Genomic DNA, 16,913 nt, shown 5'->3' on the forward strand with positions numbered 1-16,913 from the left:
TTTCCACGAACAGCAGTATTTAGTGACCACATTCTCAAGCCACAGCAGGGATAGAACTGGCCTGAGAACAAGGAGAACCAGAGACTCAGCACCATGGGGGACTTGCCACCTCCCCTCAGGCAACTCTGCACTTAACAGCTTCAAGACCCAAGCAGAAAGAGCTCTACATCCCATCATGACAAAGGAAGCACCAAGGATATGTAAGCTTGTCATACTTGGTTTTCTTTGACAATTTCTAGTCATAATTACATCGATAAATGTATATTTTCTTTTGTAACTCTTAATGGTAATAAGAGTTTTATAATTCTTAAAGGTAATAAGGATAAAAATATCTAAACTATCATTTACTGAGGGTTTGTCACATGCCAGGACCACTAAACATTTGCCCATGTGTTATCTAGATAATTTCTCTCAGCCATATACCACAAGCAGGCAGAGAGGCAGGCAGAGAGAGGGGGGAAGCAGGCTCCCTGCTGAGCAGAGAGCCCGATGCGGGACTCGATCCCAGGACCCTGAGATCATGACCTGAGCCGAAGGCAGCGGCTTAACCCACTGAGCCACCCAGGCGCCCCTGAGGTATATGTTTTTACTCTAAATGTTACAAAGTGTGCCTTGCCTTGGATCACCCCATTAAGTAACAGAGCCTCACACCTGCATCATGCTGATAACTCTTTTTTATCATTATCGTTGTGTGTATTTACATTATGAGCTACCCTGCACATGTTTGGGAAGGAGTTGATCAAGATGGCAGACGTAACTGGGGATGGAGATATTATCCTGAATTATCTAGTGGCTCCACCTAATCACAAAAGTCCTTATAAAGGAAAGAAGTCAGGAGAAACAGAGTCAGATGATGTGATGTAAGAGACCCAACGAACCATTACTGGCTGTGAGGGTGGACGGGGGCCTCAAGCCAAGGAATGCAGGCAGCCTCTACAAGCTGGAAAAGGCAGAGAACAGAGTGTCTCCTACAGCCTCAGGAAAGAACTCAGCTCTGCTGATACCTGTCAGCCTCCTGAGACCCTCTTGAGACTTCTGACCTTCAGAATTGTAAAATAATAGAATTGTGTTGTTTTAAGCCGGTGGAATCACCAGCATAGAACACAATTAGAAAACCACCATTCTAGAGGGCCCCTCGTGGATCACAACATATGAACATTCTAAGTTAAATGTATTTTGCCTATTGAAAGGACGGTTTTATATTCCTGAAAAATTGTAGAAATTAACTGCAACAAATGCCTACCACTTCTTGAAAGATTTATTTTTTTATTTTAGAGAGACAGAGTGGTGGTGAGGGCCAGAGGAAGAGGGAGAGAGTCCCAAGCAAACTCCATGCTGAGCACAGACCCTGACACAGGGATCTATCCCACGACCCTGAGACCATGACCAGAGCCGAAACCAAGAGTTGGATGCTCAACCAACCACACCACCTATGTGCCCTGCCTACCATTTTTATTAATTGCACTTTTCTCCAGTGAAAATTTTTTTACTTATCCTGTTAACAACAGCTTAAGTAAAACATAAAAGTCCTACCTCTGGTTGATTAAAACAAAAGAACAACAACAAAAAATCCAATTACCACAGACACTGGAAGTTTGAATCCCTAACTCTGAGGAGTTTTACAAGCCATCTAGTCTTAAATTTTCCCACACCTGTTTTCTTTCTCTCTTAAATGGGCATAGAGTGTGTTATAATAATAAAGAGGTCTGTGTAAAATTATGAAAATGTGGGCCAACAACAAGGGATAAAGAACTAGTTGTTAAAATGCCGTATGCTAAATGATTTTTTTCCTTGGCTAAAATGTAATATTGTCTGATCACACACAAAATTAGAGAAGATCCACAGGAAGTAACCTGACTCCTCACTCTGTATAAAGTGCAGTAACACCACTTTGATTCTGAATAAATGTGTAAGCACTTAGAAAAGTATGATAACATCCTATTGCCCATCCTAGAAATGGTGAGAGAATTCGACATCATTCTGCTGAAATTTCCTAAGGCTGTTTGAAAGCTCCATGAAAATATCTAAATGCATTTTAGATATATATATATCTAATATATATATTATATATAATATATAATATATTGGATATATATAGCCTGATGCTTGATACTGATGGAAAACAATTTCGGGATATTTGGTTCTTGTTTCCTGCGTGCTTAACATGAACCATGAGCCACTGATGAAACAGGGTACAAAAGACCAGGGTTTATCGACACGAGAGAGAGAGAAGTGGGAGGTGGAGTTTTTGCGAAAGACCTGGTAGAAGAGGTCTGCCGTGAACTAGCTGCTGACAGGGCAGAGGAATTGGGAATGTCTGAGATAAAAAGGGAGAAGGACATTGGGGAAGGGCAGACATGAAGGTAGTCTAGCTGAAGTAAACAAAGTGAAGACTATATCCCACACCATCTGGATATTTGAGCTCTTAAAACAGTAATGAGAGCCGGAAACAACAACAACAACAACCAAACAAAGCAGCAAATGGTGACTACTCTCTACTTTCTAATCTGGTTTCCCTCCTGATCGCTGAGAGGCACTGATGACACCTGACCGAAGTGCACACCTTGTGGCCTGTGGGCAGAGCCATGCGGGGATCGAGTTCATGACCTCAGCCTGTGAACAGGGTGATCTGTCTAAACTAAATGAAACTAATCCGGACACTGGTTAAAGTGGCACGGATAGACTTTATTCAGTAATAACCACTGCAGTGGGGAAGAGGGTCCAGTGTGAACAGAACTCAACTTCCATCCATGCAGAGGGGATGGGTGTTTTAAAGCCAGGATGAAGGAGTAAGGAGGGGAACAAGTGGGAGTCCCAGCAGACTGGGTTTAAGCCTTGGTGCTTATCGGGAGGAGAAGCAGACTTCTAGTATCTTTGCGACAGGAGGCAGTGGTGCGGGTCAGAACAAGCTGCCCATTGCCTGGGTCGGGGAGCCGGAGGTGCCCTGCACATCTGCATTTCAACAGGGGCTCCAGGTTCTTGAGAAGGCAGTGCTGGGTATTGAGTAGGAGGCTGCGTATTTTTCCCATTAACATGTTGACCAAAGCAAGCCAGTCCTTTCTGGCCGCCGGGCCTCTGTGGACAGGTCTGCTGCAAGACTTATGTGTCTAACCTTGTAGGTTAAGGACCTCTTGTCCTGAGCTGCTTTCAGGATTTTCTCTTTGAAACTTGCGAGTTCACTATATATATTGAGGTGTTGACCCTATTATTATTGATTTTGAGGCGGTATTATGCTAAGCAAAACGAGTCAGTCAGAGAAAGATAAATACCGTATGATTTCACTCTTCTGTGGAATTCAAGAAACAAAACAGATGAACACAGGGAAAAGGAAGGAAGAATAAAATAAGATGGCAACAGATAGGGAGGCACACCGTTAGAGACTCTTAACTCTAGGAAACAAACGGTTGCTGGAGGGGAGGTGGCTGGGGGGAGGGTAACTGGGTGACGGGGAGTAAGGAGGGCAACTCCGTGCCGGAATGAGCACTGGGTGTCGGATGCAACGGATGACTCACTAAATTCTACCCCTGAAACTAATAATGCCGCATATGTGAACTAGATTGAATGAAAACAAAAAACAAAAGTCTGGGGAGACAAGATGGACAGCTGCAAGCTTCCTGAAGTAGCTGTGGAAGGTTTTGCGTGGGGTATTTCTGGGGCCTCATTATTACCAGGTTTTAGCTGGAACAAATAATACTTCTCTGGGCAATTTTCTCAGGCAGATACTTTAAAGAGATTTGGGGCCATCCTAGGAGTGCAGCCCTGAGCAATTAGAAATCATGTTAGTGTTTCTCAGGTCTTTTAGCGGGGCCTTCTGGGGGCTAGAGAACGGATGAAATCATTCACACTGAGAGTCTGCAGGGTCTAGAGTTCCAAGCTGAGGCCTGGTCCAAAAGAGTGCCTGAGGAGACTATCTAAAGTGTGGTTAAAATAAAAAAATAAAAAGTTTAGTCAAGGAAAGGACCTTCATCACTCTTTAGTTTTGTTCAAAACACAGTATGTAGCTGACTTGAAAAAAATTCCATCACCAAGACTGATATTTTTTTTCCTTCAATCTATGTCACACAACCTTAGTTCTTGGTTCTTTTTCTCAGCATAATCACAAGGATGTAGGAAGAGGGGTTTGTGTAAGTAATCCCCACTCTTCACATAGCTTTCAAGTTCATCTTTCAAGACTCCTGTAACAGGAAAAAGCTGAAATTACCTTGAACAGCTTCCTCTACCCCTCGCTTGGGTCCGACCAGGTGCAGCTCAGAATAACCTCAAAGGGACTTGAACTTTTATAGGCAACAGGCTACTTTATTCTTTCCAGCCAGTGCAGACATACTAAATCAAAATTAAATGTTAATGATGGTGATGTCTGTGCCACTCTGCTGGGGAAGCGAAAACGCAGAGAAACGAGCCTCTAACAGCTGTCGGTAATTGGGTCACTGCCTTCCCCGGTGCCCCAGCTTCCTAGAGTCACGCCAGATCCCACCATCATCAATGACTCTGCTCCCAGAAGGACTCGCCTGTGCCAAGGTGTTGGGCTGGGGGAACATGTGTTCTTGCAGAAGCTGAAAGTCCCGCACAGAAAACATGAGTCCACATCCCCACAGAGGAAAGGTAAGAATGTTGTGATGCTCCCTGACTAGGAGAACAACAAGAGGCACAAGCTTGGCAGCTACCGCATCTGTCCTGTTACTGGGGACACTGCGTACTTTGTTACTTTCCTGCCAAGCGACAGGATTCTAGCAGATGCTGCAAACCTCTTTCTTGTCAGTTCGGCAATGAGAACGAGTCTTTCCCATTGTTTATTCCAAATGCATAACTGGGATGTTTCTGATTTACAGCGGCTTGTGATTTCATTCATAAGTAGTGGCTGATTGGATTCCTACGTCCGATACAAGCCACTAAGCAGGCTAAGACCAAAGAATCCCAGATTTCTGCTCTACCGTCATGAACTTCAGTGATCTCTGGAGAAAGAGAAGGTGGATTCCCACCCTTGCAACAGGTGCCCTGGCTGGTGTCTGCTAGAATCCGGTCAGTTGTTCCCTAGGTGCAATGGCTTATTCCGTATCTCTGGGGACACTTGTCACATCTGTGTTGTGAATTAAGAGGTTTCCCAGTGTTACTCGGGTGTTTTATTTGGACAGTTTGCTGCTGCTTATAAACCAACATAAATTGGTAGTTTTCGTGTATGGGACTGCTGTGGGCATGGTGGAGGTCTCTCACGTGCAAAGCTCTGAGGGCTGTTTAGGCGGTACCACTAAGTTAGCAATTTAAGTAGACCCGGAAGTGAACCACGGGGCTTGCTGTCTGGGCGTTGTTTCCTTCACAATGGAGGACTGGAGGAGAGGCAAATGGTAAAGCCCTATCACAGTGGACCACAGAAAAAGAGATGTGTCCGTCATTTGCTGAAGAGAAGCATTCCCTGCTCCCTTTTTCTCTGAATTTCAGGGCCTGGAGGCTGGACACTCTCTTGCCTAACTGGCCCTCGGTTGGGTTAAACCTGTGGGGACCGCAGGGCCGGAAGAAGTTTTCCTCAGCCAACCAGGGTTCTGGGCTGGGTCTGAAAATTAAGCCAACAGGGACAGAATAACAGGAGAAAAATACACAAATTCATTTAATATAGGTTTTACATCATGCCCCAAGAAACAGGTAAACCTCAGCATTTTTATGCTCGGTTGAATGAGGAGTGGGCAGTTGTGTAGAAAGAGAGCAGGTAAGAGAGTATGGGGTAAGCCTAGTATAGGAAGCTTGATAAGAGCTGCTTGCTCAAATGCTTCTCCATGTCCCTTTGTCTTTGGAGATAAGGATATGCCTTCCCTGGGGTGCAGGGAAAACACTTCTCACATGGGGGTTTTATTACCTATTTTGGAAGAAGGGCAGAAGGAAGGTCACTGTGACCTTCCAACTTCTGTTTTCTGAAACTCCTTCAGCTTAAAATATTCAACATGCTACGGTGCCGTATTTGGGGATAGCGTGTCCTGAACCCCCTGAGGATCCATTGGAACCCCAGATCATGAAGATTATCTTAACTTGAAGATACTTGATTCAACGGAAACAGCAAGAAGCTCTCTTAGAACTTCCCTTACCTGACTCAAAGGAGAAAATTCCCTCTGAGGATGGGTTTGTTCCCAGGAGAGAGACCAAGAGTAACCCTACCATATTTCCCCTCCCTAGGACAATGTCGTAGTGGAAAGATGACCTGCACCTGTACGGAGAGACTTCACCACACGTTTTCTTATCTCCTATTTGTTCTCCTAAAACCCGTTTTTCTTAGAGAAACTGTTTGTTCTCCCAATAGAAGGCTTTTCTCCAGCTTCTCTTTCCCTTACTAATTTAGGCATATAAATTCCCAAATTCTAATCTCCCCTCAGAGTTACTCATCACGGCGTTCTGGTGTGTGAAACTGATGGCCCACACAAACTAACTCTGCCTTTTCTCTTGTTAATCCACCACCCGTCAGTTAAATTCGCAGGCCCCCACTTGTGGAACTGGGAGGGTAGAGGAAAGGTTTTTCTTCCTCAGTTTCTCCCGTGAGAGACACTGGCAGGGAATCAGGCAGCGTCTCTGACCACGGCTCCCCTGAGAGTCCAGCTTCTGCCCCGCAGTCCCTCTTTGGCCACAGCTCCCCGGGGAGCTTCCAGTGCGGGTGGTCCTGTCAGAGAGCAGGAACTCCTGTCCCATTCGTGGTCTTCCCAGCCAAACTAAGAATCAAATAGACACGAAACAGATTAACAGGAGAAAAATCAGATTTAATAACATATGTACGGAGAATCCGCATGGACATGGAAATTCCAAAGACATCAGAAGGAAACAGACACGCAGAAGGGAGTAGGACTCTGCGTCGTCAAAGAGAAGGAAGGAATCTTCCGGAAGAATGGAGAAAGTCAGCGGTAAGCAAATGTTTGCAAACCACTCAGAATCGGCAGGACACAGAGGGCTTGGGTCAAACAGGCCTTGCTGGGTCCCTCCCTGTCCACCACGCATAGTTCAGAGGGTAGGTAGGTCATTGTCTGCAGGACAGTTCTCTACCTGGAGCAGGTCCTCTATCTAAATTCTTTTTAGGCAGTTGTGGGGGAAGGGAAAGAGCTTTTCCCGAATGGCTGGGTCTCGATTGTTTTAACTAAAAACGGGCTTTATGTAAAGGGGCGCGCCTTGGTGTGGCCTGCCCTTGGCCTCCATGGTTCCCACAGATGGTGGTGGCTCTGGCTCCGGGCCTCCCGACAGCCTCTTCTCCCTAACGGCAGCTTTTCTGCCTTGTAATACGTGCTTGCTTCTCCCTCTCCCCCCCACACCCTTTCTCTGACTTTCAACTCATTCAACGCTTTGGAAGCCGTTGCCTGAATCCTACTCCCTCAACTGAATTATCTAGGACGGGCTCTGGTTCCCAAACTGCACCTTCTCTGATGAACAGATAGTCGCGGCTTGGCCGCCTCAGCACCGTCAGGGCCTCCAACGCCTGCCATGCTTACACTCTTTCTGGGAACGGGGGATCCGTTGGTGTTTTGGAGACAGCAGGAACTCAGGAAGCGTGGACTGGCTGGCAAAGAGAGGGTCAATGGAGCTGGTTAGCCCGGGCCCGTGTCCCTAGCTGTGGGGAAGGAAAGAGGGAGTCCAGACAGTTGAGGGGAAACAAACGGTCCCAGCTCTCAGAATCTGAACATTGCTAAAACTCTCCTCAATCTTACTGCGGACACCGGGACGTCAATTGAAGGCACGTGTAGATCACTGAGTTTGCTACCTGTTGAAGTTCCTTCATGTAACCCAAACTTCCGAGGGTCTGGTGTGTGCTGCAGAGGATAGAAAGATGGATGTGGGGACGCCGGGGTGACTCAGTTGCTTAAGTGTCTGCCTTCGGCTCAGCTCATGATCCCGGGGTCCTGGGATCCCGCCCTGCTTCTGGCTCCTTGCTCAGTGGGGAGTCTGCTTCTCCCTCTCCCTCTGCCTGCCTCTCCCCCTGCTTGTGCTCTTTCTCCATCTCTGTCAAATACATAAACAAAATCTTAAAAAAAAAAAAAAAAAAGATGAATCTGCTAGGATCTGGACCTTAAGAAACATGTAGCTTAGAACCAGAGAAGGCTTTCTCATAAATACCCCACAGCAAAAGTAATGAGGAGAGGAGCTTCAGAACGAAGGTAGAGCCCAATCTGGGGGAGATTAGAACGGGATGTTAAGGGGCGCCTGGGTGGCTCAGTGGGTTAAGAGTCTGCCTTCAGCTCAGGTCATGATCCTGGGGTCCTAGGATCGAGCCCTGTGTCAGGCCCCTGCTCAACCTGCTTCTCCCTTCCCACCCCAACACCCCCCCCCCCCACCACCACCAACCCACACACTCTCTCTCTCTCACTCTCACAAATAAATAAAACCCGAAAAAAGAAGAAGAAGAGGGGGCACCTGGGTGGTTCAGTGGGTTAAGCATCCTCCTCCAGCTCAGGTCATGATCTTGGGTGCCTGGGATCCAGCCTTATGTCGGGCTCAGCCAACTGCTCAGCCGGGACCCTGCTTCTCCCTTTCCTCTGCCTGCTGGTCCCCACTTCCTGTGTCGTAAGGACTGAGAAAGATGATTAAGGATATTGTCGGGGTGGAGCATGGGGAGGTGAGGGAGACTGGCTGCTGGTGGTGCAAACAAGGGTGTCCTCCTAAGGGGCCTGGCCGTGGATTCCTCTGGAATAGTAGTGGTCAGACTGTGCACAACCAAATGCTACACAGAGCGCCTCAGACGGGTGTGGCTCAGGTAGGGAGAGCCGAAGACTCGTTGGAATCCCTGCCCCAGTGAGGCTCAACTCCCTGTTGGGGCTGTCGTTTTGTTGTCGTATTTCTTGTTTTAAAGATTTCTATTTATTTACTTGACAGAGAGAAAGAGAGCATAACCAGGGTGAGCCGAAGGTAGGGGGAGAAGCAGGCTCCCTGCTGAGCTGGGAGCCCAACGTGGGGCTCCATCCCAGGATCCTGGGATCATGACCTGAGCCCAAGGTAAGATGCTTAATCCACTGAGCCCCACAGGCATCCCTGTTTTGCGGGGGTGGTGGGGGGGCGAGGTCCTTTGTTCTTTTGTTTCTAGAGAGAGAGTGTGTGTGCATGCCTGCACCAGACAGGGAGAGAGCGGCAGAGGGAGAGGGAGAGAGAGAACGTTAAGCAGACTCCCCGCTGGGTGCTGAGCCCCCATGGGGCTTGATCTCACCACCCCGAGATAATATCCTGAGCCAAAACCAAGAGTGGGACGCTTTACTGCCTGAGCCACCCAGGCACCCCAAGGGCTGTGTGTTTAGATCACTTGCCGAAGTCAGTGGTTTTCAACGGAGGGCAATCCCCACCCTCACTCCGCTGACATTTGATGATGACTGAAGACATTTTTGGTTGCCACAGTGTTACAAGGTTACTGCTCTTACGGAGTCAAAGAATGAATCTCACGGACACACAAGGGTGAAGCGAAGTGAAAGTTTCCTAAGTGACGGTGAGAACAGAAAGGAAAGAAAACAGCTCTGTAGAGGGAGAGGGGTCCTAGGTGGTTGCCGCTGAAGGCTGTTAGTGGCGTCTGTCACTGAGCACTAACCAGGGAACTTAATCTCCTTGACCCCTCCCACTGAGAGCACCATGTTCGTTTTTCTTTGATGTTGGGTAAGTTCCAGTGGTCCAGCTCTAAGTGTCATGGTGGTATCTCATCTCCGACATGGAAGACAAACGCGGTAGTCTTCTCAGTCTCATTATGTTCTCTTATCTCTGGTTTTGTACGCCTCAGCATTTCTCCACATCTGGGATTTCCGTGAGCCTGGTCACGTAGCCCCTGCACGGGCCTAGCCTAGCCTCCTGTCTCTCCCTGCCTATACCTTAACCCTTTCCTTACTCAGCAGGTTGGGGAGGGGCTTACTCTACTGGCATCTAGTGGGTAAAGAGGCCAGGAGTGGAACTTACACCCTACAATGCACAGGACTGTCCCAACCCCACAGAATCATCTGTTAACAGTGCCGCAGCTAAAAAATCCTCAGTCTAGGCAATCAGAAAAAATATGCTTCTGCTGCTTTGCCAAAAAAGGAAAAACTACGTACTTGACATTTGCTGAATTGCTTTTCCCTCCTGGTTCTCTGACACTCACACAGTGAGTGAACTGAGAATTCACCCACGGTGTGTTTAAGGGCAGATAAGGGCTTAATTCTGCCTTTTAGAAGCAAGGGAAGAGACCTCCCTTTCCCTTTTCTTTCAGAATTTCTTTCTCTGTTTTTTCAAGCAAAAGATGTAAATCTTTTTAATGGCTAAATAAGCCTGTTGCCAGTCTCACAACTCAGGAATGTTTCCCTGGAGGACCTGGGAGCAGGAGCCATCTCTATGAAATGTAATCATCAGGGAAGATCGTGCCCTCCCTCCCAGTTCGCTGGGAGAGGACGGACCTAACTTCAACTCTCATCTGACTTCAAATTGCAAAACCCACTGAATGTCACGGGTGCAGCCCCTCAGCTGCGAGAGAGGAAGATTTCCTTCTGTCTTTGCCGTTGTTAGCAGATGTCCCGAGATGTGTATCACGTTCTGGCCTGATGCTTATTCAGTAAAAAGATGATTTTCTTTCTCTTCTTTGTAGACAGGTTTTCTGAGTTACGAACACATTTCATTTTTAATTATAATTTCCCAACAAATGCCAGTTTATTAGAATAGTTAAAAAGCATAATCTATCCGAGACGCAGACGCACATTTCCTGCCTTTTCCTAATAAGGCCGTTTGACACCCATTAATTCTTTTTTTTTTTAAGATTTTATTTATTTATTTGACAGACAGAGATCACAAGTAGGCAGAGAGGCAGGCAGAGAGAGAGAGACAGGGGGAAGCAGGCTCCCTGTTGAGCAGAGAGCCTGATGCGGGGCTCGATCCCAGGACCCTGGGATCATGACCTGAGCCGAAGGCAGAGGCTTCAACCCACTGAGCCACCCAGGCACCCCAACACCCATTAATTCTTATTTACTTTTTATCTCGATTCGGTTCAAGATTAAGCTCTCTGTTGTTTAAGTGTCCTTATAACCTGTCCTTAACCAAATGATAATAAACATTAGTATTGTTTTCAAATCAGTTGTATGTGATCTTAAAAGCACCTTTGTTTAAAAAGCACGTTTCACTATTTCATAATTCCTTTCCAAGAAATTATTCTACCCATTTCTTTTTTTAAAATTTTTCCTTTCCTTTGAGAATAGGACCTTTGCTTGATAAAAATAGCTCCCAGGACTGGGCTCTAGTAAGAAGTAGTGACCAGCCCAGGCATTTTTGGCAAATGAAATAAAATGAGCTGTTGTTTCCAGTTTGGGGGGGCAAATATTGAAACCCTGAAATAAAAATTGAGAGATTTTAAAGATCTTGTTGGCTTTATTCAAAAATTCATGGATCAGAACCCCATCTAGCAGATAGAAAGGAGCTCCAAAGAGCTGTACAAAACAAAAGACTTTTTTAGGCAGAAGGGGGCAGGACAAGGAAGTTACCAGCAAAGAGTGGATTTTTGGTGGCAAGGTCACCTTCCTTTGGGGGGCCAGCAAGGGTCTGGGAGGCAGATTACCTCTGTAGAGCTCATCAGGTGACTCCAGTCTGACTGGTCTTAGACTCCATTCCAGGGAGAGGCTGAGACATTATGATGTAAGCAGGAAGGGTGAGGGTTCCCTAGATGATGGGTGACGTCATCAGAAAGATGTGACCTCCAACAGCTGGACTAGGGCACGCAAGACTCCCTACCCGCTCCCCTGTCCTTGGAATGTGGGTTTCACTTGCCTTTTCCTGCTCCTAGAGGCTGCTCCAAGGACATAGCCTTGAGATAATGATGTGATATTGAAAACTCCTGCACGGTATGCTTGACCGAGCCCAGTTAGGGCCTCTTTATAAGCTCCTACGATTTGGAGGACAGGTGCGGGGGTCCATTCATCTCGCTGCCTTTCAGGACAAGTTCCCTATATAAGTAAGTTCCCTTTGCTAATATTAAAATTGCCCCCTGCCAACCTGGTATGGCCTGCCTTTTCCTTTGGTCTCTTCCTGCCCGGTGAGTACTGGGGCTGGTTTCGGATTACACTGTGAAAGCTCCCACGAGGGTTGTGAGCTGGAAAAAGAAAGACGAGACAGAGCTTTTGTGAAACAAGAGAAGTCATTTTAGATTTTCCCTGGTCTGTGTTTGATCGCCCAAGCACACGGCTTGCAGGAGGTACGGAATTAAGAAACTAAAAAAACCTCCCTTGTGAAGGGTGTCAAGGGGATGCAAGAACTATTAGTCTCTTCGAGGTCTGCAAGTAGCCTTACTAGATCCAGAGACAATAGATCAGTGCTGTTTCTAAAGTGAGCAAGGCCCTCCACGCCTCACCTAAGGTAAGGCCCCCAAGACCCCACTCAGTCCACTCCTGCTCTTGGAGCTTACCCCTAGCCCCTTCCCCTTGTCCAAGTTTCCTCTGCCTCATTATAATGTTAAAATCTCCGCCTAAGGAGGAGCACAGGCCTCCATCACATCACTTACAAGGAAGGTAGTACAGTGATGTGTTTAAGATGCATGCCCAGCCTTATGCCTATCTCTACGTAGGATGATAAAAATCCCCTTTCTGAAGATTTACCCCAACCCTGAAGAGAAAAAACCCACTCACCCCTGCTGCCGGAGCTACGGCTTTGGAAGTTATTGCTTGTGATCTCATTTGCTGCAAATAGAATTCCCTTTGTGTGACAACTCCACCTGGGGTGGTCCCCACCTGTAACTCACGCAGGAACAAACTCACGTGGTTCAGTTACAACGGTGGTGACGTTAAGCTGGGTATTAAATTTTGGTTTGGTGACGTGGGCTTGCACCAGTGTCTCCATCTGGGGCCTGCGCTTTCTTTAAAACTTGCATCAACTACAAAATCCTAGAAGAAACGACTCCTTCTCTGTAACCAGTGAACAGGGAATGATGAGTATATACGTCAATTTGAAAAGCCACGTCAATCTGCATTAAAGGTGCCGCAGCAACGTCTTCCTAGGAACATCGCCAAAGGCAAGGGAAGCATCGGCAAAAATGAACTATTGGGATTTCTTCAAGATCAAAAGCTTTTGCACAGCAGAGGAAACCGTCATCAAAACCAAAAGACAACTGAGGGAATGGGAGAAGATATTTGCAAACAACGTAACAGAAAAAGGGCTAGTATCCAAAATCTATAAAGAACTTAGCAAACTTAACACCCAAAGAACAAATAATCCAATCAAGAAATGGGCAGAGGACACGAACAGACATTTCTGCAAAGACGACATCCAGATGGCCAACAGACACATGAAAAAGGGCTCCACATCCCTCGGCATCAGGGAAATACAAATCAAAACCATCATGAGATATCACCTCACACCAGTCAGAATGGCTAAAATTAACAAGTCAGGAAATGACAGATGCTGGAGAGGATGCGGAGAAAGGGGAACCCTCCTCCACTGTTGGTGGGAATGCAAGCTGGTGCAGCCACTCTGGAAAACAGCATGGAGGTTCCTCAAAAAGTTGAAAATAGAGCTACCCTACGACCCAGCAATTGCACTACTGGGTATTTACCCTAAAGATACAAACATAGTGATCCGAAGGGGCACGTGCACCCGAATGTTTATAGCAGCAATGTCTACAATAGCCAGACTATGGAAAGAACCTAGATGTCCATCAACAGATGAATGGATAAAGAAGATGTGGTATATATACACAATGGAGTACTATGCAGCCATCAAAAAATGAAATCTTGCCATTTGAGATGACATGGATAGAACTAGAGGGTATTATGCTTAGCGAAATAAGTCAATCGGAGAAAGACAATTATCATATGATCTCCCTGATTTGAGGAAACTGAGAGGCAATGTGGGAAGTTTGGGGGGTAGGAGAAGAATAAATGAAACAAGATGGGATCGGGAGGGAGACAAACCATAAGAGACTCTTAATCTCACAAAACAGACAGAGGGTTGACGGGTGGGGGAAGTGGGCGGAGGTCAGTAGAGGAGGGTGGGGTTATGGACATCGGGGAGGGCATGTGCTATGGTGAGTGCTGTGAAGTGTGTAAACCTGGCGATTCACAGACCTGTACCCCTGGGGCTAATAATACATTATATGTTAATTTAAAAATCTGCATTAAATGTAAAAAAGCAAAAAACAAAACAACAATAATAAACCCAGCAAACAAGAGTGATCTAGGAGATACTGCCTGTCTTGTATTTCTCATTACTTAGTTTTGCTTTTTACATATTTATTGAGGAGGAAAGAGTTTTGTATTACAAAATTAATATTTGCTGCTGGAAATTTAGAAAATAAAGAAAACCCCCTAAGAAAAGACATTTTAAAATGTCTTCACCCAGAAATAACTCATGCTAACACTTTGGTATGTATTCTTTCCTTCTTCCCTCGCAAAGGCACGCATTTTCACGACGTAAAACGCACTGCCTGTTCCTTCTGTGTCGCTGTGGACATCTGTGGTTCAGACATGCTTCAGCAGCTGGGTTTTCTGCAGAATGATCCATCCTTGTCAAGATAACGTTCCAAGATGTTTATATTTGTACCTAGTGGAGCTGCACAGCCACAGATTTAAAAAAAAAATAGCTCTTTTCCAAAGGTTTTGTAGCAGAAAAGACTTATTCCTCTACTCTCTTAGGTGTAGGGCCCATGGCCTGTGAATTCAATGGACAAAACTGATTTTTTTCTTAAAGATTTTATTTATTTGTTTGACACAGAGAGAGAGGGAACACAAGCAGGGGGAGTGGGAGGGGGAGAAGCAGGCTTCCTGCTCACCAGATGCGGGGCTCGATCCCAGGACCCTAGTATCATGACCTAAGCCAAAGGCAGACACTTACATCCTTGCTACTGCCCCTCGGAACAATTTGTCACTTAAACTATAGCCCCTGGAGGATTTTACTAGTTGCCAAGCACATTTAGATCCGGCCTTAAGAAAAACATATACTGGCAACAGGTCTTTGGGGAGAAGGAAGATATACGACCGTGAAGCTGGGCAGCTGGGGATGCCCGGCTCGCTCAGGGCGGAACGCCGCCCCTTCACAGAAGCCGGGCAGCCGGGAACGCACGGCCAGCCCAGGGCGGAACGCTGCCTGCTTCAGGGAAGCCGAGCACCTGGAGCTCCGGGTCAGCTCACGGTGGAACGAAACACCGCCTGCTTCCCTTTTCCATGATCGCTCCGTTGTCTTCCCAGAAGCGCCCGTTCTTTTAGATGGGTCCTTTGAGTGTGCTTGGTTAGCTACAAACTTTATCCTCCTCCTTGCTTGTTGTCCACAAGACATGTGACGCGCGTTTGACCTTCATCGATTCTTCTGTTGGCTATTGTTTCCATCTAATAAAAGTGAGACTGCGGAGTTGCTGGTGGCCGCAGTCTTTTCGACTGTTGCCGCCTGCTCCCAGTCTCTTGAAGCTGACTTGTTTGTGCCTCATTCTTCTCCCGTCGTCGCCGACTGGAAGCGGCAAACCTGAGCCACCCAGGCACCCTGACAAGAAACAGGGTAACAGGAGAGGGTTTATCAGTGTGCACACAGGAGCTGGTAAAAGGAGTAGCTGGCTAGTTAAATGGTTAAAGGTTTGTACATCCAACAGCTTCTAAGAGAAGAAGAAATGGATTCCTTTAGCAAACACAAGTGGATTTTTAACAGCACAAACGGGAGATAAAGAAAATCATGGTTTGTTTATGTGGGTGCCGGTGGTCTTTCTGCCTCCTTCATGGCTTCCCTCGAGAGGGGATACGGGGTAGATTTATTCTTGTTCCCTCTCCTGGAAGTAGAAACCACCCCAAAGAGAATTTATGGCAGCCTCGTTTCTTAGGAGTTTCTGCTTTTAGTCAGATAAGGGAAGCTCCAGGAAGGCTTTATTCTGCATTGGTTGAATCTCAAATATCTTCAACTTAAACTAATCTTCATACCAATTCTGGGGGCTCCGAGTAAGTTCTTCCACCGTCAAAGACAGAAGACAACAGAAGGGTCGGAAGCACTTTCTGAACCATGGCACTGGGCATGGTCCTTTAGTCACAGTTCCACAGGTGAGTTTTGATTCATTCTGTTTGACAAATGGCACACCAGAGCCCAGAGGGGCTAAGTAATGGGTCCCGTAATCAGAGCCCAACTGTGTTTTGAGAGTCTAGAACCATCCTACTTCTATTCAATGACACACTTAGCGAGTGAATCCTATGTGGCAGGTTTGATACGAGGGACTGAGGACCCCAAATAACAAATCGCTCCTCCCTTCAAGGCATTGCAGGCAAAGGGGAAATCCAAGCAGAGGGGTGATTAGTGCCAAACAGGTGCTGTGACAGAGATGGGCCCTCTGCCCACAGGTGGAAGCTGGAGCTATGGAAACACAGAGGAGGACGCCAGGATGGGCCAGCTGACACCCCTCCGGCGAATCTGGCCCTCCCAGGGATCTTAGCTGACCTATCTGGCCACTGTGGGTTGGGTTGTGCCCTCCAAAAAGATATTTTGAAGTCCTAACCCCAGGACCTCAGAAGGTAATCTTTTTTTTTTTTTTTAAAGATTTTATTTATTTGACAGAGATCACAAGTAGAGAGGCAGGCAGAGAGAGAGAGGGAAGCAGGCTCCCTGCAAAGCAGAGAGCCCGATGCGGGGCTCGATCCCAGGATCCTGAGATCATGACCTGAGCCGAAGGCAGAGGCTTAACCCACTGAGCCACCCAGGCGCCCCATCAGAAGGTAATCTTATTTGGAAATAGGTCGCTGTAGCAAGAGTAAGACAAGGTCATCGTGGAGCGGGGTGGGCCAGAAGTCCGATATGACCAATGTCCTTACAAGAAGACGATGTGAAGACCCAGGAAAGAACACCATGTCAGAGGCAGAGATCAGAGAAATGTGTCTACAAGCCTTCTCTCACTTTCCTCCTAGGAATGACCCTGTCCTAACGGAGCCCCTATTCTGTCCAGCTCTTCCACGTTATGAATGTTAGCAGGACAGGCCTCCCTTTGTGGGTGGGTCTTT

General features: G+C 46.8%; 1 protein-coding gene across 3 annotated transcripts in view; it reads left to right on the forward strand.

The window, feature by feature from the left end:
* Positions 1 to 1,836, forward strand: part of HELQ (helicase, POLQ like) — a 49,410-nt gene extending 47,574 nt beyond the window's left edge. Inside the window, exons 20-21 of one of the 3 annotated variants that reach the window (XR_006817008.1) lie at positions 1 to 200; positions 1,276 to 1,830. Coding sequence is in view for 2 of the 3 variants with exons in the window: in XM_045996554.1 (XP_045852510.1) it covers positions 1 to 23 (23 nt within the window). In the remaining variant the exon portion in view is untranslated. The other 2 variants (XM_045996554.1, XM_045996556.1) reach the window with 2 other exon arrangements.
* The last annotated feature ends 15,077 nt before the right edge of the window (positions 1,837 to 16,913 follow it).

The sequence above is a fragment of the Meles meles genome, chromosome 2, assembly GCF_922984935.1.
Source record: "Meles meles chromosome 2, mMelMel3.1 paternal haplotype, whole genome shotgun sequence".
NCBI classification, from domain to species: Eukaryota; Metazoa; Chordata; class Mammalia; order Carnivora; family Mustelidae; genus Meles; species Meles meles.